The sequence below is a fragment of the Antedon bifida genome, chromosome 3 (genome assembly GCF_963402885.1).
Source record: "Antedon bifida chromosome 3, ecAntBifi1.1, whole genome shotgun sequence".
Taxonomy (NCBI): domain Eukaryota; kingdom Metazoa; phylum Echinodermata; class Crinoidea; order Comatulida; family Antedonidae; genus Antedon; species Antedon bifida.
In genome coordinates this window covers 12,198,215-12,221,166 of record NC_136228.1, presented here as the reverse complement: position 1 = coordinate 12,221,166, position 22,952 = coordinate 12,198,215, and the positions used below count along the sequence as shown (strand labels likewise).

Sequence of the window (22,952 nt, the reverse complement as noted above, 5' to 3'; positions counted from 1 at the left end):
TCATTTTATATATTACACTTTTTTTGTGACATTATCATATTTGAATTGGTTCAACCAACACCCACACCCCTCCTCCTAAACCCCCTGCCCCTAAACCCCCCTCCCCCCCACAAAAAAATCTAATATTGACTAAAACATTCATAATAATCTTGTAGATATACTAAATATTCTTCAACTACTTTAACTTTTATAATATTTGCATAAATTGTAACTTCTAAAAGAACAAACAAAACTATTAAATACTAAAACCAAATATTGTAGTTAGTAATAACAAAAAATCCAAATTGAAGGAAACTGTTTATTATACTATATTTAACATTAAGTAGTTTGACTGAAATCTCACAAATACATTAAAATAGTGCGTTAGAATTTACAATCAGGTTTGCTATTTAATAACTACGTTCAGACCGCGTCCAGGATTCTGATACGGTATAGTCAAATAAAAAATCATGTTGAAAATGGGTGTAGGGTTTGAGAATAAGGCAGGTCACATTCATTCCGAATTTCATACAAAAATGTAAAAACGTAACATAGCCTAGTGTTTTCTTCAGCCACTGAACCAATTTCAGCTCAGTGTGAATGCATCTTAACAGCCACTTGTAAGAATAAAATAATCTAAGTAGTACACCAACTATCTAGGCTATAACAATAACATAAAGTAGAATACTGTTACTGTTGAACAACACACCTGGTTTGGGAACCATAAGTGGCCCTTCAACACTGGAGGCCTTGGGCATTTTTAGCCCTTTTTGACATATTTGAATATTCCTCTGGGTTTAGCCAGTGAGCGTTCATAGCCATTACGCCACTGACTAGGCTGTAAGAATAGCACAATCCAAGTAGACTAATCAACACACCAGGCCATAAAAAACCATTGGATGGAAAGTTTGATGGTAGAAAAGTGAAAGACAAATACAATTAATCTGTCAATGGTTGGTTTGAGTATAATAAAACTTCATAACGTGTGCGCTACGCACTTTATATGCCGTCCAATTTACAAACGCCCTCCCTCATGATATACTGTACACAATGTTCATTAAAGTACTGATTTGTAGAGTGATGGTTATGATATTTTGCAGCGAACTACCTGATTTCAAATTTAAAGCAAGTAGATTATTTATTATTGGCAGAAACTGCTGAAAAATATGTGTAATCCTTTAACTGAAAGAATCTAGCAAACAAGTTGTAAATTGTGACTATTTCCATTTAAAGAACATTTTACCAGATTCTCATCAATTGTACCAACAACTTGGACTTGAACAAACTAGTGTCAAACACGCCCCATCAAGTCCGAGTGTACAGGGTCTGCGGACTATGTCAGGAGGGCGATGACTGCCATCGCTCGTGTCTCGAAATAACCGTCACGTTCTGTTAACTACCATTCTCTTCATTTACCGTCCCGATTCAATGTCTAAATGTCTAATTTACATCAATGTGTTACAATCATATAGTCTATATAATATCAAGTCATATCTAATATTAATATTTTGTCAACCAGTTAAAGATGTATTGTCCCTTTGACTAATTCCAAAAAAATAAAAAATAACAGATTTCGAAAAAAGGTGGGTCATTTTGAAGTATCATAATAGTTATTAACTATCACCAAAAATTTGTCGAAAAAAAAATCATTTAACTGAAATACAGACGTTTTTTTGTTTAAAAAATAACTCTGACTTCCAGTCAAAGTTTTCGATCAAAACATACCCCATAATGAAATGCGCTTGTTTGGCTACTCTGTATGCATAATCATAAAACTTCCTCACGATCTGTGTGAAAATACCTTCTCAACCCGTGACGAGTTGTAAACAATCCTAATTAGCATATGCATAATGCGTACTCGTGGTTTGAAATCTTTGTTTACTTTCGCTCGCGACGATTTTCCAGACGAAATGTAATCAAACTAATTTACCTGTTAATTACGTAAATTTGTTGCTTTTGGCTCGAATTTTCGACTTAAAGTGAATAACTTTAACATTACTTTGATATGGCCAATTTAAATTTAGAATATTTTGACCTTCATTTTTTTGTGTTTCAAGGGACAATACATCTTTAAAACAAAACTATGATCAAAAACAACACATCACGAATATTAATTTATCATTAACTTTAAAATAAATTTGTGTTAAATTAGAGTTGTAGGTGTTTATAAAGAATGATAAATTAAAAAATAAAATTATTTGTTACGATCTAGAGTTGTAGATATAAAAGCAGGAACAAATGTATCAGTAAATTACAATGAACTAAAATGCTAATAAACATTAGAAATCAGAAAAAATAATTGAATAATAATTATTATGTAATGACATTTATGGTGCTATGGTCTTTTTTGAAGGCCTTTATATCAGTGAAATTTAGATGAATTGTTGAATACCATTAATTCACAAAAAACAATAACACGTCCCGTTCTTTTTAAATTTAGCACAATGTTATGAGTAGGCTGAGCTTAGCAATATAGCCACCCATACTTGAATTAACTAGGCTCAACTGCTCTATAATCAATAGAGAATCACGCACTGTCATAGCCTAGGGTCTTGCTTCACATAAACAATGCTGCCAATACAACACTTCTTTTAAATACTATGCAATTGCAATCTTTCTTCTTCAAATTCTTCACTGATTTCAAAAGCACAAATATTATCTCAATTCTTCATCATTGGCGTCACCGTTAGTTGCCAATAAAGAATAAGGATTGTCAGTCTTTAGTGGTAATGGATCCTTAACTTTAACTTTCTTTTCATCATCATCTTCATCGTCCTCTCTCAGAGGGTCAGACTCTCTTTCAATGTCATTACTTTCAACATCTGCATCACTGTCATTGTCTGAACTTGTAAAATCTGAACATGGAATTCTACTTAATTCCTGCAGTTTTTTGTGCTGTGCCTGTAACAGTGCAATTTCCTTTGTTTCCGGGTTATTTTCCCAAAATGCTGAAAAAAAAATTATTTTAAATTATTGTATTTTTAGTGTTTCACTAGTTTAGTCGCAAGTTACGCAGAGTATCGTATCGTATGTGTGAACATACCCTTACATATCAATTGCTTTTCACACGTAATTATCAGGTCACCAAACCAAAACTTGATTTTTCTAATTTTAAGCTCTGTCTACACAATCAAACTAGTTTGACAAAAATATGGTAGAGGTATAACCAAATATGGTAGTGATATGACATCATCATGTCCATATACAGGCACATTTGTTGTCACATAAAGTTTGATAGTGTAGACAGAGCTTTACGCATGATCTTTGATCCAATAGCACACATAAAACGAAGGCTCCAGTGTACTTACATTTCGTCTTTGTATAATCTGGGGGGCGCATGCACATACAAAGTCGACCCTCAACAGCCAGTCTAAGAATGTTATTTGCTGCTCTATAAGTGTCATTACGACCAGCTTTTGCTGTTACAAAACCACGCTTTTCTGCCCAAGCTGAAAAAAGATTAAGATGGTATTCATAAGGCAGAAATATCATAGATATTCTATATTAAACTACTAGAGAGTCCACAAGACAACAGCGATGTGAAAAGGGCAGACAAGGGCTGCCATATACCTGTTAAGAAAATGATGTATAGTTGAACCTCTGTGAGCGGGCCACCTCCCGTAAGCGGCCACTTTCCTTAACGGCCGCACTTTCAAAAAGCCTGTTTGTTCTTCCTATCTAATTAGTGAATATGGTACCTCCCGTAAGCGCCCACCTCTCGTAAGCAGCCTCGGGCACTTTTTTAAAACTAAAAATTTGATTTTTTATATGGTAAATTACCTCCCGTAAGCGGCCACTCGAAAATTTGTATTGACTTTTGACAATCTAAATGTATAATACATCTATGGTAGAAACACGAGTTGACAGTCTAGATGTACAATACATCTATGGTAGAAACACGAGTTGACAATCTAAATGTATAATACATCTATGGTAGAAACACGAGTTGACAGTCTAGATGTATAATGCATCAAAACAAAAACTATTACCTTCACAAATATCCCAAGCTGACCATTGAGAGCTTGAGGCACTCTCTGATGATGCATCGTCACTTGGGTGTCTTATCTTTAAGAGGTTAACTACAGGAATTCTTTGTGCTAGATATCCTACAGCAGTGTAAGGCATTTGTACTTGGGCTATAGGGTAAATACCTGATAAAATCTGAAACAACAATTATTCAATAACAATCTGTCATTAGGAAATATACGTATGTGTTGACATTTAAACATTCATTTTATTTATCTACATATACAGTATGTATAACTACTTTTAGTAACCTAAGGTGTACCAATAAACTACAAGTATGATAGAATAATAATTTACTTTAATCGATAAAACACTGTACAGATCACATTTTTAAGTAATTACTTTGAATGCTTTTAGTTCCTACAAGACTAACCAGGACATTCTTATACTTTGTTATATAAAACTTAAGATGATAATAGTGAATTTGTTGTAACCAGGTTTGCATAGTGTGAATACTATTTTGTGGTCCTCTGTGAAATCTCGGGAGAAAAACACACAGATGAGAGGCCTGTTTTTGTTCCGAGATGTTCCGAGTTCTTACTGCGCGCATGTGTATTGCCCTGGTATCAAACTGACCAATCATAGCAATCAAATAGCGCGCAACTACTGTACGCTTTCATTCTGAAATTTTGCGTATGCTGTACAGATAAGTTTTAAGTTGTACAAATGTATGTAGATGTGAAAAGGGTATAAGACATAGAATTATTGGGACTATCTTATTGTTATGTTAAAAAATAAATCAAAAGCAAATTACTGAACAAATGACAATTCTGTGGGTATCAGTGACTGGATCTCAATGGAGATATAAATAAAATTAGGAAAAAAGCTAAATCAAAACAATAAAGTATAAAAAGTGGCAGGATTTAAAAAAAAGTTGTATTCAAGCTAAAAAGACGTCATTTATAACTAACCTGTAACTGCTTATCAACAACTGATGGAAAAACCAAGCCAGGACAGTCACAAAGTTTCACCGTCGGCGTCAGGAAGATTGTTTGAAAATGTTTTGTATGACCTGGTGTCCTTGACGTACTTACAACCTTTCGACCTACTAGACCGTTCATTAATGATGATTTACCTACGTTTGGGTGACCTATCGAAAAAAGAAAGACAAATGCACAAAGAGTTGAAATTGAAAGCTTTGTCTACACAATCAAACTAGTGATGTGCCCAAATATGGTAGTGGTATGACATCATCATGTCCATATATGGGCATATCATATTTTGTAGACAGAACTTAAGAACTAGCAAACAATTGAGTGGCATGGCATAATGGAAAGAAAGGAAATTGGTTTGATTTAGATAGGAGATTTCTTTTAATTTTAGCTAGCCCAAGTGTGAATGTTGTACACTGGGGTACCCCCTTCTCGTCTTGAAAGATGTACTAGGTTCTTTTAAGTGCACATGAGCCAGATGTGTACACTGGACCTACAGTTTATAGTCCTTCTATAATTCAAAAAAGACTTGTTCTACCACCAGAACCATGGAGCGAGCAAGCCTCGAACCCTTGCCAATGTTACGGCTACATAATTATGGTTCCACTGTCTTAACCGCTCGGCCACTCACTCACAGCTTGTACTGTGTCTTTAAATCAAGATACCTGAACTTCATTGTTCTTGTCCTTCAGTTAAGACGTAAAGTCATGGTCATGTGTAAACAGATGTACAATAAAGAATTTACTATTCTACAGCAAGCTATGAAAGTAACTCACCAACACAACCTATTGTCAAGACACCGTCTCTGAAGAATTCATGTTCTGTGTAAAGTGTCAGCTCTTGAATAATAGAGTCTAGACGGGGATGACAACTAAGAAAATCATCACCTCTGACCTCAGACTCTATCTTATTCCTCCAGCTACTTAAATCAACTGAAAAAAAAAATTGGGATTAATGTCAGATAATGGAATTGTTGGCCATATGTGAATGAAGGATTTATTTATGTACAGATGTCCAAGGGGAGGGTACCACCTGAGACAACTACTGGTACTGTAGTTTAATCTAAATCTTAAGGTTTGTCTACACTATCAAACTTTAAGTGACAAAAAAATGTGAAGTGCCCATATATGGACATGATGATGTCATATCACTACCATATTTGGGCATATCACTACCATATTTGGGCATATCACTACCATATTTGGGCATATCACTACCATATTTGGGCATATCACGACCATATTTGGGCACATCACACTTTTTTTTTGTCAAACTAGTTTGTTGCAGCGGTTACTTATCTCGATTGATAGTTGTTCTTAGGTGTACAGTAGTTGATTGAAGGAATTGTCTATGAGGTAGTTATCCTAGAATCAATGAGAACCATTGCCAATCTTGTGATGTTCTCATCTTGTTTGTCTTCTTGTAATTAACTTTATTTATTTATACTGGGTAACCACTGTTCTCCCAGAGGGCCCAGTTATGATCAGTGGCTGTGTGTGTACTAGTACACTGGGGTAACCCCCTACTCATCTCGAAAGATGTACTAGGTTCTTCAAAGTGCACATGAGCTAGATGTGCACACTGGACCTACGGTTTATAGTCGTTATCTGGTGTTGTACAACCAGAACCATGGAGCGAGTGAGCCTCGAACCCTTGCCGATATTATGGCTACGTAATTACGTTTCCACCGTCTCAACCACTCACTGACTGAACATGATGAACTCACCTTTATCCTTGCAAATTGATTCACAAGCTCTCAACAGATCCATAGGTCCGACGGCACTGAAAGCTCCTCGTCGCCTTTTCCGATGCAAAACTGAAGAAAAGTAGTTACAACATAATCAGTGCTAAACAGATGAATTTTGAATTTATTTGTGTAATATTAGTGTTGTATTTTGTTGAAAATTGATTTTCACATATTTAAGGAAAATGTTTTTTAAATGGGGTTCTTTCTTTATAAGCATTTGCTTCTTGAATTTGTTATTGAAATTTCCAGTGCCCATTTTGTCATTGTCATAAACATGTTATTATTATTATTATTATATTATTATAGATCATTGGTATATTCAATAAGATGTACATTTTTAAATTATGGTTTACAAATAGTAATCTAAATTAAATCTACCTTTTCCAGGATCAATTTTCGAGCTAAAGTTTTCCTTTGGGAATGATGTAAAACAGATAACGTGAAGACAAGGATATTTTTCACGAAAATATGACCTCCAAGCGACAACCAATGACGGCGGTGCCAGGTCAATCTTGTTTAAAACTAATATAAGATGTTTCTTTAATTCTTTAACAACATAATCATAAAGTACTGGTGAGAAGTGAAGGGCTGGGTGCCTGATGTCGGCTATTAAAAGAATCACGTCTGACATTTCCACGACCCGCCACAATTGACGCCATGTCTGAAAACAAATTACAAACAATCTCAATCATTATAAGCTGCTTATAATGCTCTTTTTTAACATTAAAATGCGTTTATCCAGGTTGTAAATTAAATTGGTTTCTACAGAGAAAGAACAATTAATTATATTTACTCAATTTAAAATTCATGGAATAGTACTTGTGACTCTCTAAACTTTATGATTCCGAGATAAAATTTGTTTTCTGGATGTATGAGGCAGATATCATAAATAATGCATGAGTCTAATTATTTATGGTAAATAATTACAAGATAGCCGACCTATTTTCTAAATTTAACTCAACCTATTATTTCTCTCAATTATTACGAAATCCATCAAGTTGGCATGCAGTTGAAAGCCTGACTGTCATACCGTACTCTGACCCCCTTGTTAAATAGAACAGTCAATATTATACAAATAATGAATGGTTTGAGTGTACTGTAATTTCATGAGGTGAAAGATGAATATTTATATTCTTAAGGAGGTGAAGCCGAGTGAAAATATAACACATTTTAATCTTTCATCAAATGAAATTATTTGTTCCAATACATAAAGATAAAACATTCATTTGTTTTATAACACACCTACTTTTATTGAGAGGCTAGGCCGAGGACTAAACCATTAAAACAGGTAGCACTGTAATTTTGGGTGCAGAGTAGAACAATTATAGACAGTGCATACTACAGGTTGATCGAACGTGATCTGTCATCAACAGCTCAGCCTCGTATCGCGCGTGTGGTATGTAACAAAAGAATCTACTAAAGCTTTCTCTACACTATAAAACTAGTTTGACAAAAAAAGTTTGATGTGCCCAAATATGGTAGTGATATTCCCATATATGGTAGTGATATTACTTCATCATGTTCATATATGGGCACAACAAATTTGTTTGTCAAAGTGTAGACAATGCTTGTGACAAAAATGTTTTATTAACCTACTTCTAAGTTACACTCAAAGTAGCTAACTTCACCAGCTGAATATTTAGCCCTGATGTTGTTGAGGTACTCGTGAAACATTTGTTCCTCTTTCTTCTCCACCTGATCCTTGGACAGTGTGTAGTCCCACGGTGGTCGTTTTGGTATATCAAGCACAGATCCAGGCTGATAGATATCTTCGATATTTACTTCTAATTCAATCTGAAAAATGTTTTTAATAACCTTTTTGTAAGAATTGATGTGTATAAGACGCACCCAAAATTTAGAGGTCTAATTTGCGTGTCAAAAGTGCATATGTACACATATACGGTATATAAATTAACATGAAATGATATGTGGCATGAAATTATCATTGATTTTTTGTGAATCGTATTTTATGAAGTCTGCATAATAAATAAGACAGATGAATATTAGATAAGCTGTAACATAAGTTGCCATCATCTCATTATTCAAGACATAAAGATTGATTATTACCAACTGTCTGTCAAATCAAATTATATAACTAAAGTAATGAATATTGCCTCAATATTGACACTGCTTAAATATAATGTTTGAACTCTCTGCTGATTAGTTCACAATGTTATCATTGAAAGTACTATAAATGTTAGTGGGAACAAGAACCAATTGGACACACATGAATAAATGTAGAAGAATACAAACGAAATGAACTACAGTAATACTAAATACAGATATCACATGTTCAAACACAGATTGCACATATTTTATATTGATTGTTCATTGTATTGAAAGTAATTACTTTAAAACAAAAAAATAATGATCATTTAACTTTTCAAATATAGATTTTTCCAAAGATCATACAAAATGTACAATATTTTTTTTAAATTTACATTTATTTGGTTTGTATACAAATTAATTAAGTTAAGTAATTTAAACGACTTAATTCATTTGCGTGAGATTGTTATTGTTATTGTTATTTTGAATCATTATTTTGTACGTTATTTTATATTTTTTGTTGTTGTAAGAAGCATGCATGTAAGAACTTATCAGATTTTGTAAATCCACAGTGCGTGGTTTTGTTACATTTTTTGGAAATAAAGTTACCTATATATATATATATATATACAAAATTAATTGTCTTTTATACTGTATGTCACCTGTGACGGTGGAGAAAATTTGTACAGCAATTAGGTTTTCTTTTGTTTAATCATGTCACCGTCATTTTTGTTATAGTATGTTTATTTGTATTGTTTTATTATGTTTTTTAATTGACGAAATAAATGACATTTTTGTACTTTTGTTATACCAGATGGCTAATTAATATATAGATAAAAATAGACTGAGAACTGGGCTATGTCAATTGATGCTATGCCAATATAACACATACAAGTCTCTGAATCTAATCAACTTGATTCAGTTGACATTTAAACAGACTTGCAATGTGCAAAGCCTCCTATGATGTATAATACCATGAGAGTCATGGAGGTTGTGTAATGGTATTACTAGCATTATATTGTGTACACTACATCCCATTTAGGTTCTTCTTCAGTACTGTACTACCACGTATGCCCAATGATACAAAAAAATTCACTAACCAGATTTTACACGTCCATTTGAAGTGTGTAACAGATATACCGTATTGTTTCTAATAAACGCCCCGCCCCTAATAAACGCCCTCTCTGAGATTTTTCCGTATTGTAATGAGTGCTCAAATAGAATTGCATGTGTATCCAGTCCTTAGATTGGTATTTTAAAGGGAAATATATTTGTTTCACCCACTAGCGATGGACTTATTGCTGGTCAAATAACTAGCGGGATATGGCCTAGATATAGCTTGCACATTAACTTGTTTTTCAACAAATAACAAACGTTTTAACTGTTTTAAAGCAGCCTTAGGTAATTTTGGGTGTTAAAATGTACCTCCAATAAATTCCCCGCACCCCTTTTGGAAAAAATGCAACGCCCCCGGGGCGTTTATTAGAAACAATATAGTATTTAAGTTAGACATTTGAAAACTATGTAGTATATCAACTACAGAACATTTTGATCTTTAAAATACTCACAATATAAAAAAACCTTATTTTAACAACCGATAATTTTGTTTGGCTGCAGAAACATTGCCTTACATGTGTTCTTAAATTGTGTTCATTACCTTTTCAATTTAAATATCATACATCTTTAAGTTTTATACATCTATAAATTTTATACATCTTTACACTATTGGGTCAGATTAATTAATTCATTATTATTCATCTCTTTTTACCTAATGCAGGTACCTTAACTTTTTTTAGAAAATTATGAAATAAAATGCATACCTCTGGTAACATAGTGAATGGCTGCATTCCAAGTTTCTTTTGCTGGGCTAATTCCTGCTTTGTTTCCTTTTCAAAATGTAGCTTGTACCTAACATTAAAATGTTAACAAAATAAATGAAAAAAAAGTGCTTATTATTATAAAATAATGTGCATGCTTCTGCAGAATGACGCTGTATTGTAAAAGTACATTCCCTGATGTGCGACATGAAAACCATTCAACTCTGAGAAAAATATTCTTTTGAGAGAGTGGAGAGACTAATGCCAGTCCTATGCCAACTCGGTCTCACACCAACTTGCCAGTCCTATGCCAACTCGGTCTCACACCAACTTGCCAGTTCTATGCCAACTCGGTCTCACACCAACTTGCCAGTCCTATGCCAACTCTGTCTTATACCAACTTGCCAGTCCTATGCAAGCTCGGTCTCACACCAACTTGCCAGTCTTAAGCCAACTCAGTCTCACACCAACTTGCCAGTTCCTTTGCGAACTCGGTCTCACACCAACTTGCCAGTCCTATGCCAACTCGGTCTCACACCAACTTGGCAGTCCTATGCCAACTCTGTCTTACCCCAACTTGCCAGTCCTATGCCAACTCTGTCTTACACCAACTTGCCAGTCCTATGCCAACTCGGTCTCACACCAACTTGCCAGTCCTATGCCAACTCGGTCTCACACCAACTTGCCAGTCCTATGCCAACTCTGTCTTATACCAACTTGCCAGTCCTATGCCAACTCAGTCTCACACCAACTTGCCAGTCCTTTGCGAAATCGACCTCACACCAACTTGCCAGTCCTATGCAAGCTCGGTCTCACACCAACTTGGCAGTCCTATGCCAACTATGTCTTACACCATCTTGCCAGTCCTATGCCAACTCTGTCTTACACCAACTTGCCAGTCCTATGCCAACTCGGTCTCACACCAACTTGCCAGTCCTATGCCAACTCGGTCTCACACCAACTTGCCAGTCCTATGCCAACTCAGTCTCACACCAACTTGCCAGTCCTTTGCGAAATCGACCTCACACCAACTTGGCAGTCCTATGCCAACGCGGTCTCACACCAACTTGTCAGTCCTATGCCAACTCGGTCTCACACCAACTTGTCAGTCCTATACCAACTCGGTCTCTCACACCAAATTGCCAGTCCTATGCTAACTCGATCTCTCACACCAACTTGCCAATCCTATGCCAACTCAGTCTCACACCAACTTGCTAGTCCTATGCCAACTCAGTCTCACACCAACTTGCCAGTCCTATGCCAACTCGGTCTCACACCAACTTGCCAGTCCTATGCCAACTCGGTCTCACACCAACTTGCCAGTCCTATGCCAACTCAGTCTCACACCAACTTGCCAGTCCTTTGCGAAATCGACCTCACACCAACTTGGCAGTCCTATGCCAACGCGGTCTCACACCAACTTGTCAGTCCTATGCCAACTCGGTCTCACACCAACTTGTCAGTCCTATACCAACTCGGTCTCTCACACCAAATTGCCAGTCCTATGCTAACTCGATCTCTCACACCAACTTGCCAATCCTATGCCAACTCAGTCTCACACCAACTTGCTAGTCCTATGCCAACTCAGTCTCACACCAACTTGCCAGTCCTATGCCAACTCGGTCTCACACCAACTTGCCAGTCCTACGCCAACTCATTCTCACACCAACTTGCCAGTCCTACGCCAACTCAGTCTTACATCAACTCCGTCTCACACCAACTTGCCAGTCCTATGCCAACTCGGTCTTACATCAACTTGGTCTCACACCAAATTGCCAGTCCCATGCCAACTCGGTCTTACATCAACTTGTTCTCACATCAACTTGCCAGTCCTATGCCAACTCAGTCTTACATCAACTCCATTTCACACCAACTTGCCAGTCTTATGCCCTCAGTAAGTAAACTCGGGCAAAACCTGATCTTGTTCATTAAAAAGCATGGTATACAATAGAAATATGTGATATGCCCATATATGGACATGATGTCATATCACTACCATATTTGGGTATATCACTACCATGTTTTGGCATATCACTTTTTTTTTTGTCAAACTTGTTTGCTAGTGTAGACAGAGCTTTATGATGTATAGTGTTGATATTTTCAATTTCCTGCTGTTAATAATTAACTTCATAATTATTCAAATAACAAACACTACCATATTGGACGTAGAATAAACACAATCTGGCCAAATGTGTCAAGTGTTACAGTAATAGTGGGTGGTACAATTATTTACTTCTCTGTTTTAGCTATTGAAAAGATTCATTGATCGTATCAAGACCCAGGTTAAACCAGAAATAGGGTCATGCTAATCTTCGCTCGGTAGGCTTGACAGGGCCTGGTAGGGTTTTATGATCTATAAAATGTTATCCAGTACATGCTAACATAATATTTAATGTTAATAGTGTGATATTTAATTAATTTAATTGTACGTTTAATACATTTTTTAATGTAAAAAACTGTCAAAATACTGATTATGTTTTTCCCGAAACTGAAAACCGCCCTTTGTGATAAGTGATGCTGTTGTTGACGCGCTGTGACGAATGAAAAGAAAAAAAACACGAATGAAAAAACCAATATTTTAACTCATTTTAACTTGTTTCTGGAAAGAAAAATATATATAAGTTAAATTTACAACTAAATATCATAAAACCCTACCAGGCGATACCGGGCCCTACAAGGCGAAGATTAGTATGACCGCAATATGATATTTCATATTTTTCCAAATGCATGCCACACAACAAACTAAATTTACCTAGTGGGATCATATTTCTTTTCTGGAAATCTTCTTGAAAGAAAAGGTTGAAAATTTAACAAGCGTGCTTCTTTGTGTTCACTACTATCTGAACCAGAGTCGATATCCTCACTGCTGTCTGGGAGTTGACGCGGTCGAGGGCGATGAGCCTGACCTGTTCAAAATTTAAAATAACGATAATATTTAATCAATATCACAAAAAATTCAACCATTATTCAACGATCCAAAAACATTTATATACAGACTCATTTTTAATTAGACAAATAAATTTACTATTCAAATTCTAATTTCATAAATGGTGAATGAACCAAAATGGATAGGCCATGTCAGAAACGCAAACAGATGTACACCCGGCTAAGGCACGCCATAGGCCTATATACCTGGATATCTGTGTGGTTCGTTGCCTCGCTTTCTTTCCCGTTTTTCTTGAAGTTGCTTTTTCTTTTGCTTATTACTAAAAGGTTTTTTCCGTGGCATGATGGAACTTGTTGCTATTTCAATCAACTGCACATCACAGGGTTCTGAAAGTTAAATTAGCAAGTTGGTTAATATTGAGTCATTCTACAATCAAAACAAATCAGCCATATTAATAATGTTGTGCCCCTCACACAATGAGTGTTTCGGCGGCGTGAAACCCTAGTAAGTAAGCCAGGCTATTATAGGCCTAGCCAGCTAGCCTAGCTAGGCCTAGGTTTTTAGCAATGTAGTAGGCTATTATTACTGAAAAGGTATCAAACGTTGGATCGTTTTTGAAACTGAACATTAAATTTATTAATTTTGAAAGACTAAATAACCTGAAAAGGATGAAAAGTAGACAGTCAATCAATTAAATCCTACACACAAAAAACGTACTTGTCGTCGCGAGTCGAGTACACAAAAATCATTAAATTGATGGATTGTTGTGCACATGCGTAGTAACCCGACATTTTTCTCAACAAAAAAATAGAGAAAGCTAAGGAGGAAAGATTGAGGCTCCCTAGCGCTAATTCTTTGCCTAGACGACTGTACACAAACAATGGAGAGACTAGGCTAGCAAGGCCTACTCTCTACTCTACTCATACTTTAATAAATTTCCCTTTTGATACGAAATCGAAACAAAAATGCTTTAAGTTGTACAATGGAATTTCCATTCAATATAAATTATCTCTTTGGAGAAAAAATATCCATGATTGATAACCGCCTTAATCCATTCAAAACACACGGGTAAGTTAGACTCTACTCTAGGCCTAGCTAGGCTATGCTTAGGCTGCTGCTGTATACCCGCTGTATAGGCCTTACTTGGCAGCTGGTAGTGGTCCCTAGGTAGTAGTACTAGTGCCTCGGTCTAGTAGGCTAGGTAGGTGGCAAGATGAGTAGGCCGAAGAATAGTTTTGTATTCGTTGAATGGTTAAAATATTTCATTCGATGAAAAATTTACTGCTCTATTTTCAACTTGGCTCCACCTCGTTAAAAAATAGAGCAATCAATTTTTCATCTAATGAAATATTCTCGCCATCCAACTTGTAAACATTCGTTAGTAATTTTAGACCCTATACTAAATGTTTTTTTTATTATTTTTTTTTATTCTAGTCATGGAAACTTGCAACAGAACTTAATAACTGTTATTGATGCAATGGGAAAAGCATCTGCTAAGGTGAGAATGAATTAAAATCAATCTGTCATAAATTGGAGCTCTACCTGTAGCTTTGGTCATAGAGAAATTATAAAATAATTAATATCTCTATGCTTTAGTGGTTAACATGCTTGCTTTCCAATTCCAAGGTTTATGGTTCAATTCTGACCTAATGCCAGTAAGTCACAACTGTTTCTACTCCACTCCATAAGTCTAAAATTAAATTTTGCAGTTAGCCAATTTCAGAATGTATTTTTACACATTTTTAATCATTAACTTTTATTATGATATTTAATATTTTGATTACTCTTTGTCTTTACTTTATTATGTTTGTTATGATATTTCCAATTACTGTACCACTTTGAAAATCAGTGCACTAGTACTGAAAGTGCCTGCAGATTAAAGAAAGAATAACTAAAATAAAAAATAAATGCTGCAGTGGCTTACATGTATTTCCAGTTAATCCCAAGTCTTCAAATAATCCTGGGGATTTCCTGATGTATCGAGTAAGGTGCAATTTCTCCAGATTCTTTGGGAAAAACATCCAGATAGTGCATATGTATATGATTTAGTACTACAGTACTATGCTCCTTTTGTTAATCATTACATATGCCATGTAAGCGCCTGGCATTGTTTACTATCAATGCTGACTCCCAAGATTTTTTAATAGTGCCTTCAATGTTTTGATGTACTATTGATGATATATTTTAGTATTATAATGAAACACCATCCAATAACTAATTAAAGAATATAATGCACCGAAACCTTAACCCATTCTGTTTGATTAATATACAGAATCTAATTCTTCTGACTCTAAATAGTATAGATGACCCATGTAATGTATTAAATTGTGTGTATATTTAGGCACAGGGCTTGCATGGTCCAATTACACTAGGTGCTAAGATGAGGTTCACGGATCATCACTTATACGTCATCAAAGATCAAGCTACAAATAAGTAAGTTTAACAAATATGGGAAACATAAATATTTTGATCTCTAAAGCTCTATCTACACTATCAAACTAGTTTGACAAGTGTGATGTGCCCAAATATGGTAGTGAGAGGGAAGCCATGGTTTCGTTCTTTATTTGATCAGGAATGAAATCAGAAATTGAAATTGAATTATGTATGTCCACTTCAATTCCAGATCAATTTTATTATTTCCATATTAATATGCATGGTGTATATGTGCAATGTATTTTTTAACTAAACATATTTACTAGAAATTGTCACATGATTGAAATGCTAATATTTTGTTTCCACTTCAGGGGGTTTGGATCAGTTATAGGTATTTTGAAAATTGGCAGGAAAAAGTTATTTGTATTGGATCGTTATAGCAAACAACATGAAATAAAACCAATGTGCGTGTTGGACTTCTATGTGCACGAATCGGTCCAGCGAAGAGGCTGTGGCAAACAGCTATTTCAACATATGCTAAATGTAAGCAAACTCACCTAATGATGTCTGTAATGTGTCATTTAAGGAATATAACCTATCCAGTGTACACTTCTGGCTTGTGTTCACATTACCCAGTTAAGCGTTCGGAAATGTAGGGTTACCCTGTGTTCTGTTCTCCATCTCACTAGCTTGTTTTGTTAATGAAAGATAATTGTGCTGAGCCTGTATGACATGGAGATGAGTAGGCTGCAAGTCACAGATTATTCTCCTACCATGTTTTTTTTGTGCATTTCCATTCAATATTGTTTTCTGTTAAAGCTCTGTCTACACTCTCAAACTAGTTGTGATGTTCATATGGCAGTGATATGAAATCATCATGTCCATATATTGGTACATTTTTTTGTTGTCACATATAATTTGATACTGTAGACAGAGCTTTAGTACACTATTTCTTGTATTTTGTGAACTCATTACATTTTTTTTTAGTACATTCGACTCTCCCAATACAGAAAACTCGCCCAAAGGGTCCCAAATTCTTTTTTCCTAAAAACACATTCGGAATCCAGAATATCTGAATACTCTCTCTGGTATTGAGAGAGTTGACTGTATTACTAAAATTCATGGACAAAAGAGAAACAATAGTTTTGTTGTACTTTCAGGTTGAAGGGATAAAGCCTCAGCATTTGGCTATAGACCGTCCATCTCATAAGTTTACTCAGTTTCTTGTGAAACATTATAACCTACGATCACACATAACTCAGGTAAGACTAGATCTTATTTACATGTTGGTTCTGAAACACAGAATATAATAATAATATGTTGATCGTATATAGCGCTTAATGCACATTGTTTATACTACATTATTTTTTGGGTTTGCAGCCAATAATCAGCACAGTTGTGTTTTGACCTATACCAGGTACCCATTTGTACACCTGGGTGGAGAGAGGCAAATGCAAGTAAAATATCTTACCTATTATATGGATACAAGCAATGCGACAAGCTTTGGATTCAATGTCACGACTTCACGATCAATAGCCCAACGCACTGTGCCACATGCCCTAATATGTATACAGTTGATTATTCAGAGAACATTCCATTTAAGATAACAATAATAATAATATCCTGGATTTATATAGCGCCTAATGTTGTGAAACCTCTAAGCGCTGAACATTATTACCCCAGTCATTTTTTTGGATCAAACATGTATTGAAACATACTCCCATAATGCAGCTAGTAATCAGCGCAAAGCGGGTACCCATTTATACACCTGGGTGGAGAGAGTAGATCAGTAGTCGAACGTCCAACACACTGCGCCACACGCCATAATATGTATACAGTTGATTATTCAGAGAACATTCCATTTAAGATACTTTTCTTTAAAAAAAGATGAGGGGAAATATATGTCTTTTAACACAAAGGCAAACCTCATTCAGGTGACGCTGTCCTATACCGTATTATTGTTTATGACTTATGACTATTAATTACGTCATTATTATGTCTAGGTCAACAATTTTGTAATCTTTGAGGGATTCTTCAATGGTCAACCTGAAGCAAGTTATGATAAAAAATATTCCATGTATTCAAGACCTCCACTAGCACCAAATAATCGCTCAAGCGGAAAGCAACGAGAAACGCCCTCTCACAGGAACAACCAGTGGTCTGCAAGATACACATCCCACTCAGCGGGAAATTCCAGAACCAACAGCAATATTTACAGTAATGAACCAATATATGATAGCACCCTTCCTGCTATTAAACGATCTCAGTCGTTTGGATCGTTACAAACAGTTGACTCACAACGTAACCTTCGATCAGCGTCCCCAGGGTAAGCTTATACTTAATTGTCGTATTCGATTGGGAAGTTTCATTGACAACATAAAGATTCGTTTTTGTATTCAAATTGTAAACGGATTGTGCTCAACAGAAAATCATGCGAATAGAAAATGTTAACAACGCAAGCTTGTTTGTTAAGAACAAATTTAACACTCAAAATACTCTGTTAAATAAGTACTCAATGGAAAAACTATACTCCCAAACCTAAGTCCTAATCGAATATGACAAATATTACATTCTTATAATAAAAGGAAATTCTTGCAGATTGTACGTAGTAAGCCTTTTCTTCGGAATTTAGATATCTTTTGGTTCAGTTTTTTCTATCACTGTATGAACATAACACTATACTTTAAGCTCTATTTTTCTCAATGGCAGCAGAACATTAACAAAAAACTACTAATACAAAATCTTGAACAATTTAACGTACTGTAAAACATTGTTACCTTGTTACCACTATGTGGAAGCTTTTCTGTGCAACAGCAATGTAATTAAACAGTATCTCAGCATATCCACATATCTTTCTAGTGAGTTTTTTCTGATCTGACTAATTCTGTTTTTTCCAATGATTCCACATCTTCTTTGATTGTTTCCATTAATCAAAATCATACAAACTATCTAAAGGTAATTTAAAGATGTATTGTATGTATTGCCCCCCTGAAAAAACAATTTTAAAAATTCTTGTTGTTGAATATGCCATTTTAATGTCACATAATAGTTATCCACTTTGAAAAAAAATTGAATCTAAAAAAATGTATTTACCTGAAAAAAACTGTAATTTAAAGCAAAAACTATTCATTATTTTTATTGTTTTTGGCTGAATTTTACCGTTTAATTTAATTTTTTTTTTTAACAGAAGGGATTAACTTAATATTAAAACTACAAAATAACCTATTCAAAGTCTGATTGAATTAATCTTCATTGTTCATGTTTTAGGGGACAATACATCTTTTTTTTGGTGTATATTAGTACAGTACATATCGCTCTACAAAAATGTTACTTAAAACAAGTGCCATTTTGAATGCTTCTAAAGGAAAACTGTTAAATATCTTTAATTTCAGTAATATGGCAAGAGCGTATGGAGCGCAAGCAAGTTTATACAGTCGATATGGGAGCAATGAAAAAATCACTACTAGTGATGTTAGGAGAAATTCAGGCCAAAGAAATACATACTCACCAATCACAGGAGGCCCTTTAGCAGGTAAGATGATGAATAAATTAACACATTGATATTCGATACAAGTTTGTGTTTTTAACATTTACCATTCAAATAGAAAACAACAATTTCCAATTGTATACAGAAAATAATGAATTATCTTTATAAAATAGTTTAAGAGAGTGCAATTTGTTGTGCATTTATATTAAAAATAAATTAAAAGACCAAACAAACATGATTGTCTACCTGGGAAAAAAAATTAAGAAAAAGAAAAAAATCAACTGGCAGCTAGGTTACAGTGCTCAATACCATTAGTGGAACTACTGTATATATATATATAATCAGAAATAAAAATAAAACTTAACTACTTCATAGTACTTATTACACAACAAATTTGTTTTGTATGCTAGCAGGACTTATACACACTCATAATAAATATTTTTTGTTTTGGTTCAGACAATTTAAACCTAGTAAGTAGAGAACCCACTCCGCCATTTGGAAAATGTACGACTGGTCATGGAAGCAATTCTAAGTCTACTGCCCTCGCTCCACTTGCGACCAAAGTGGACAACATGTTGACCAATGAAGGAAACTACTGCCTTACCATTGCTAATAACAATAAATCTCAACGAGGACCGCCACCATGGAGTGGACACGGCGCTAGTAATCAAGATCTACAAGGTAATACAAATGTACCAAATCAGCACCATAGCCCATTTAGACTATGGTGAATCTGACGACCATAGAATCATAGTAAATATAATATAATTTTTTATATAAAAAACTTAGATTTGGTGATGAAACCGTCCATTGCCTACTTTTTATTATTATAATCTAAATCATGGTGTAGAAGAATAGTATAAATAGTATAACTACTATTGGGAGGCTGTCCATAGATACTGTACATATAAATGAACTATTTATTTATTTTATACTTATTTTAGCTGTTTTTAAAATAGTATTTGATATTTATGACAATGTGTTGTTAACAAATATACTACATTTTAAAAATTAGAATTCACATGATATCAAATATATAATTTTCTTTAACATTTAAGGCCGTAAAAAACAAAATGTTGCTCAAACTCAACCGACCCAGAATTTGATCAAATCTGGGGTCACCTTTTTTTTTTAATGGTAGTTAAGTTTTTATTTGAAATTGCATGCATGAGTGAATAGCACCCTCTATTTTTTATTTTAAATGTTGCTTCAGTATTTATTTAGCAAGACTACAACATCAACAAAAATCAGATAAAAAAAATGACCTGACCAACCTCTGTTTAAACAGGAATTTTTGATGTTTATGCTCAAAATATTAACTTAATCATGATTCTCAGAGCTTAAAAGATCTCAACGAGATATTGAGTGCCCTACTCCTGTCCCTAATTGACTTTAATCGCTTGTCGGTTCCACGACCCAATTCCAAGCTTTTTGATTAATAAGTAAATCCCAGGAGATGTATACTTTAATAATGCCGCGTTTAATCAGTTTGATACGGTTGATATGAGTTGGATTAAATGAAATTTATTTCATATTTCTTATATAAATGGGATTTACAGAAGTTATGGGTCTGATTTGAACTTATTTCAATACTGTTTGCCTAACAATACCATGTACTACAGCTGTACTCTGCATTATACAAGGCCTCATGTACTACAAGGCCACCTTATCTATGCAAAATACATGCTGTCCACATGCAAAATTTGGCCGTCCATTCATCTCTCATCCTGCGTTTTAAAAATAAATATGGTTTTGATGGTTAAAAATGTTAATCTAGTGATATTTTCATTTGCTTCTGTGTATGTTTATGATTTTATTATATATATTTATTAATTATGAAATTACTACAGATGGAAAGATTTAAAATTCTTTAATACTTAGTAAAACTAATAAGTAAATAAAATTTACTAGTGCAATACATTTAAATTTAATTATCAAACGTAGGCAGTTTCTTAAGCTCTGACTACACTATCAAACTTTATGTGACAAACAAAAATGTGATGTTAACATATATGGACATGATGATGTCATATCACTACCATATTTGGGCACATCACATTTTTTTTGTCAAACTAGTTTGATAGTGTACAGAGTTTTACATTTCATGCAGTACTTATTGGATTGTGTTTGTCTTTACTTTATTATTTAATTTTTATACTATGTTTCATATTTAAAACAAACTTGTTTTCTAAAACATGATGTATAAATAATATATTTTTATGACATTCCTGCCATTTTCTATAAGAGATGTATTAAAAGATGTGTTATTAAGATTACAGGGTCATTAATGGAACCATATCATAATTGTAGTAATTACTAGTATACTATCTTTAAATTTAAACTTACTCTTACGTAAATGTACTAAATATTGTTGTAAATAAGTCCTTACAAGTTTCTACCCGAGTACATTCAGTACAATTATGTCATCGTAGAAAAAACCACCGGAATAACATTTGCTTTGTAGCAATAACATTTCTTGAATCCTGAATCTTGTAATAAACAAAAATATTGATCAGAAATAGGCATTTGTTTCGTTTGCATCTCCTGTGGCCTTTGACTACATTCTGTTTTTCAATATCTGCAACACCAGCAGGCATATCATTGTTCCTAAAGCTATGTACTATCAAACTAGTTTGACAAAAAAAAGTGTGATGTGCCCAAATATGGTAGTGATATGGTTAAATATGGTAGTGATATGACATCATCATGTCCATATTTGGCATATCACATGTTTTGTCAATAAAGTTTGATAGTGTAGACAGAGCTTTTACAACATAAATTACTGTACAAACATTGCTAGCCCAAAAACTGGTCATTATAGACTGGTCCCTAAATATGCGGTAACATTTACGACATTGAATGATAAAATTCATATTAGTAAGATACAGTGTTTAATATTGTTTGATAACAGAGTTTCAATTTTGAGGCACTTAATTCTTTATACAGTATCTTTATATGAACATGAATTTACAATATTATGATAAGGATAATAAAATATATTGAATAATAATATGGAAATAATGTGTTTGGTTGTTATTGCACAAGATGTAGTCCATTGTATGATGACATCATGATGACATCATGACATGATCATGTTATCATAACATGATGTTATCATAATAAACATGACATGATGACAATGACAACATGATTATAAACATCATAACATGTTAATGTTCATAACAATATCATGTTATCATACTATCATGATATCATGTTATCAAAATATCATGTTATCATTATACCATCATCATACCATCATAACATCATGACATGATGATATAACTTGATAACATAACATGATAGCATGGTGATAACATGATGATACTGTAGGATAGCATCACAACATGAGAACATGATGATAAACATCATGATTATTGTATTTAATGTCTGTGTATGTATCATTGTTGAAGTGTACTTTATATATCATTTTTAGTTGTGTTGCCACTGACCTAAGAATTATTTAGAACAGGCCCTAAGAAGGATGGAAGTGTATTTGCTCAATCCAAAAATAAACAGCAAAACAAAATTGCAGTACTCGATTGTACATAACTTCACTGCACTCTTGAAAGTGCTACAGTACATTTATTTTATATCATGTGACCCACAACTGTCCAATGACAAGTATCCAGTAAGGTGCATTGTAAAATGACCCTTT

The 22,952-nt window shown here is 34.3% G+C and overlaps 2 protein-coding genes across 3 annotated transcripts; one reads left to right on the top strand and one right to left on the bottom strand.

The window, feature by feature from the left end:
- Window positions 1-142: 142 nt before the first annotated feature.
- LOC144837464 (guanine nucleotide-binding protein-like 1) lies at window positions 143-14,169 on the bottom strand. Of its 2 annotated transcripts, none has more exons than XM_078692592.1 (12): window positions 14,094-14,169; window positions 13,680-13,820; window positions 13,300-13,453; window positions 10,551-10,638; window positions 8,281-8,478; window positions 7,063-7,345; window positions 6,664-6,753; window positions 5,714-5,869; window positions 4,917-5,095; window positions 3,969-4,140; window positions 3,288-3,428; window positions 143-2,927 (listed from the first exon to the last, which is right to left on the bottom strand). In XM_078692592.1, the coding sequence occupies exons 2-12, from the start codon at window positions 13,774-13,776 to the stop codon at window positions 2,635-2,637; spliced, it is 1,851 nt and encodes a 616-aa protein (XP_078548718.1). In that variant the 5' UTR covers window positions 13,777-13,820; window positions 14,094-14,169; the 3' UTR covers window positions 143-2,634. The 2 variants fall into 2 exon arrangements, with proteins under 2 accessions (XP_078548718.1, XP_078548719.1); XM_078692593.1 differs by having other exon boundaries at window positions 14,152-14,161.
- A 138-nt stretch (window positions 14,170-14,307) lies between these two features.
- Window positions 14,308-21,813, top strand: LOC144838414 (uncharacterized). The gene is made up of 8 exons (XM_078693753.1): window positions 14,308-14,502; window positions 14,869-14,932; window positions 15,776-15,867; window positions 16,179-16,350; window positions 16,968-17,069; window positions 17,811-18,133; window positions 19,200-19,339; window positions 19,751-21,813. Exons 1-8 carry the CDS (start codon window positions 14,417-14,419, stop codon window positions 20,023-20,025), a joined length of 1,254 nt encoding a protein of 417 aa, XP_078549879.1. The 5' UTR covers window positions 14,308-14,416; the 3' UTR covers window positions 20,026-21,813.
- Window positions 21,814-22,952: the final 1,139 nt, after the last annotated feature.

Bases quoted from the DNA above. Each gene is read 5' to 3' on its own strand.
- LOC144838414 (XM_078693753.1), top strand. From the start codon at position 14,417: ATGGAATTTCCATTCAATATAAATTATCTCTTTGGAGAAAAAATATCC. The intron at 14,503-14,868 runs GTAAGTTAGACT...TTTTTATTCTAG, and splicing joins AATCCATTCAAAACACACGG to TCATGGAAACTTGCAACAGA. The intron at 18,134-19,199 runs GTAAGCTTATAC...CTTTAATTTCAG, and splicing joins CTTCGATCAGCGTCCCCAGG to TAATATGGCAAGAGCGTATG.
- LOC144837464 (XM_078692592.1), bottom strand. From the start codon at position 13,776: ATGCCACGGAAAAAACCTTTTAGTAATAAGCAAAAGAAAAAGCAACTT. The intron at 7,346-8,280 runs GTAGGTTAATAA...ATTTGTTTTCAG, and splicing joins ACTTTGAGTGTAACTTAGAA to ACATGGCGTCAATTGTGGCG. The intron at 2,928-3,287 runs GTAAGTACACTG...TTTTTTTTTCAG, and splicing joins AGATTATACAAAGACGAAAT to CATTTTGGGAAAATAACCCG.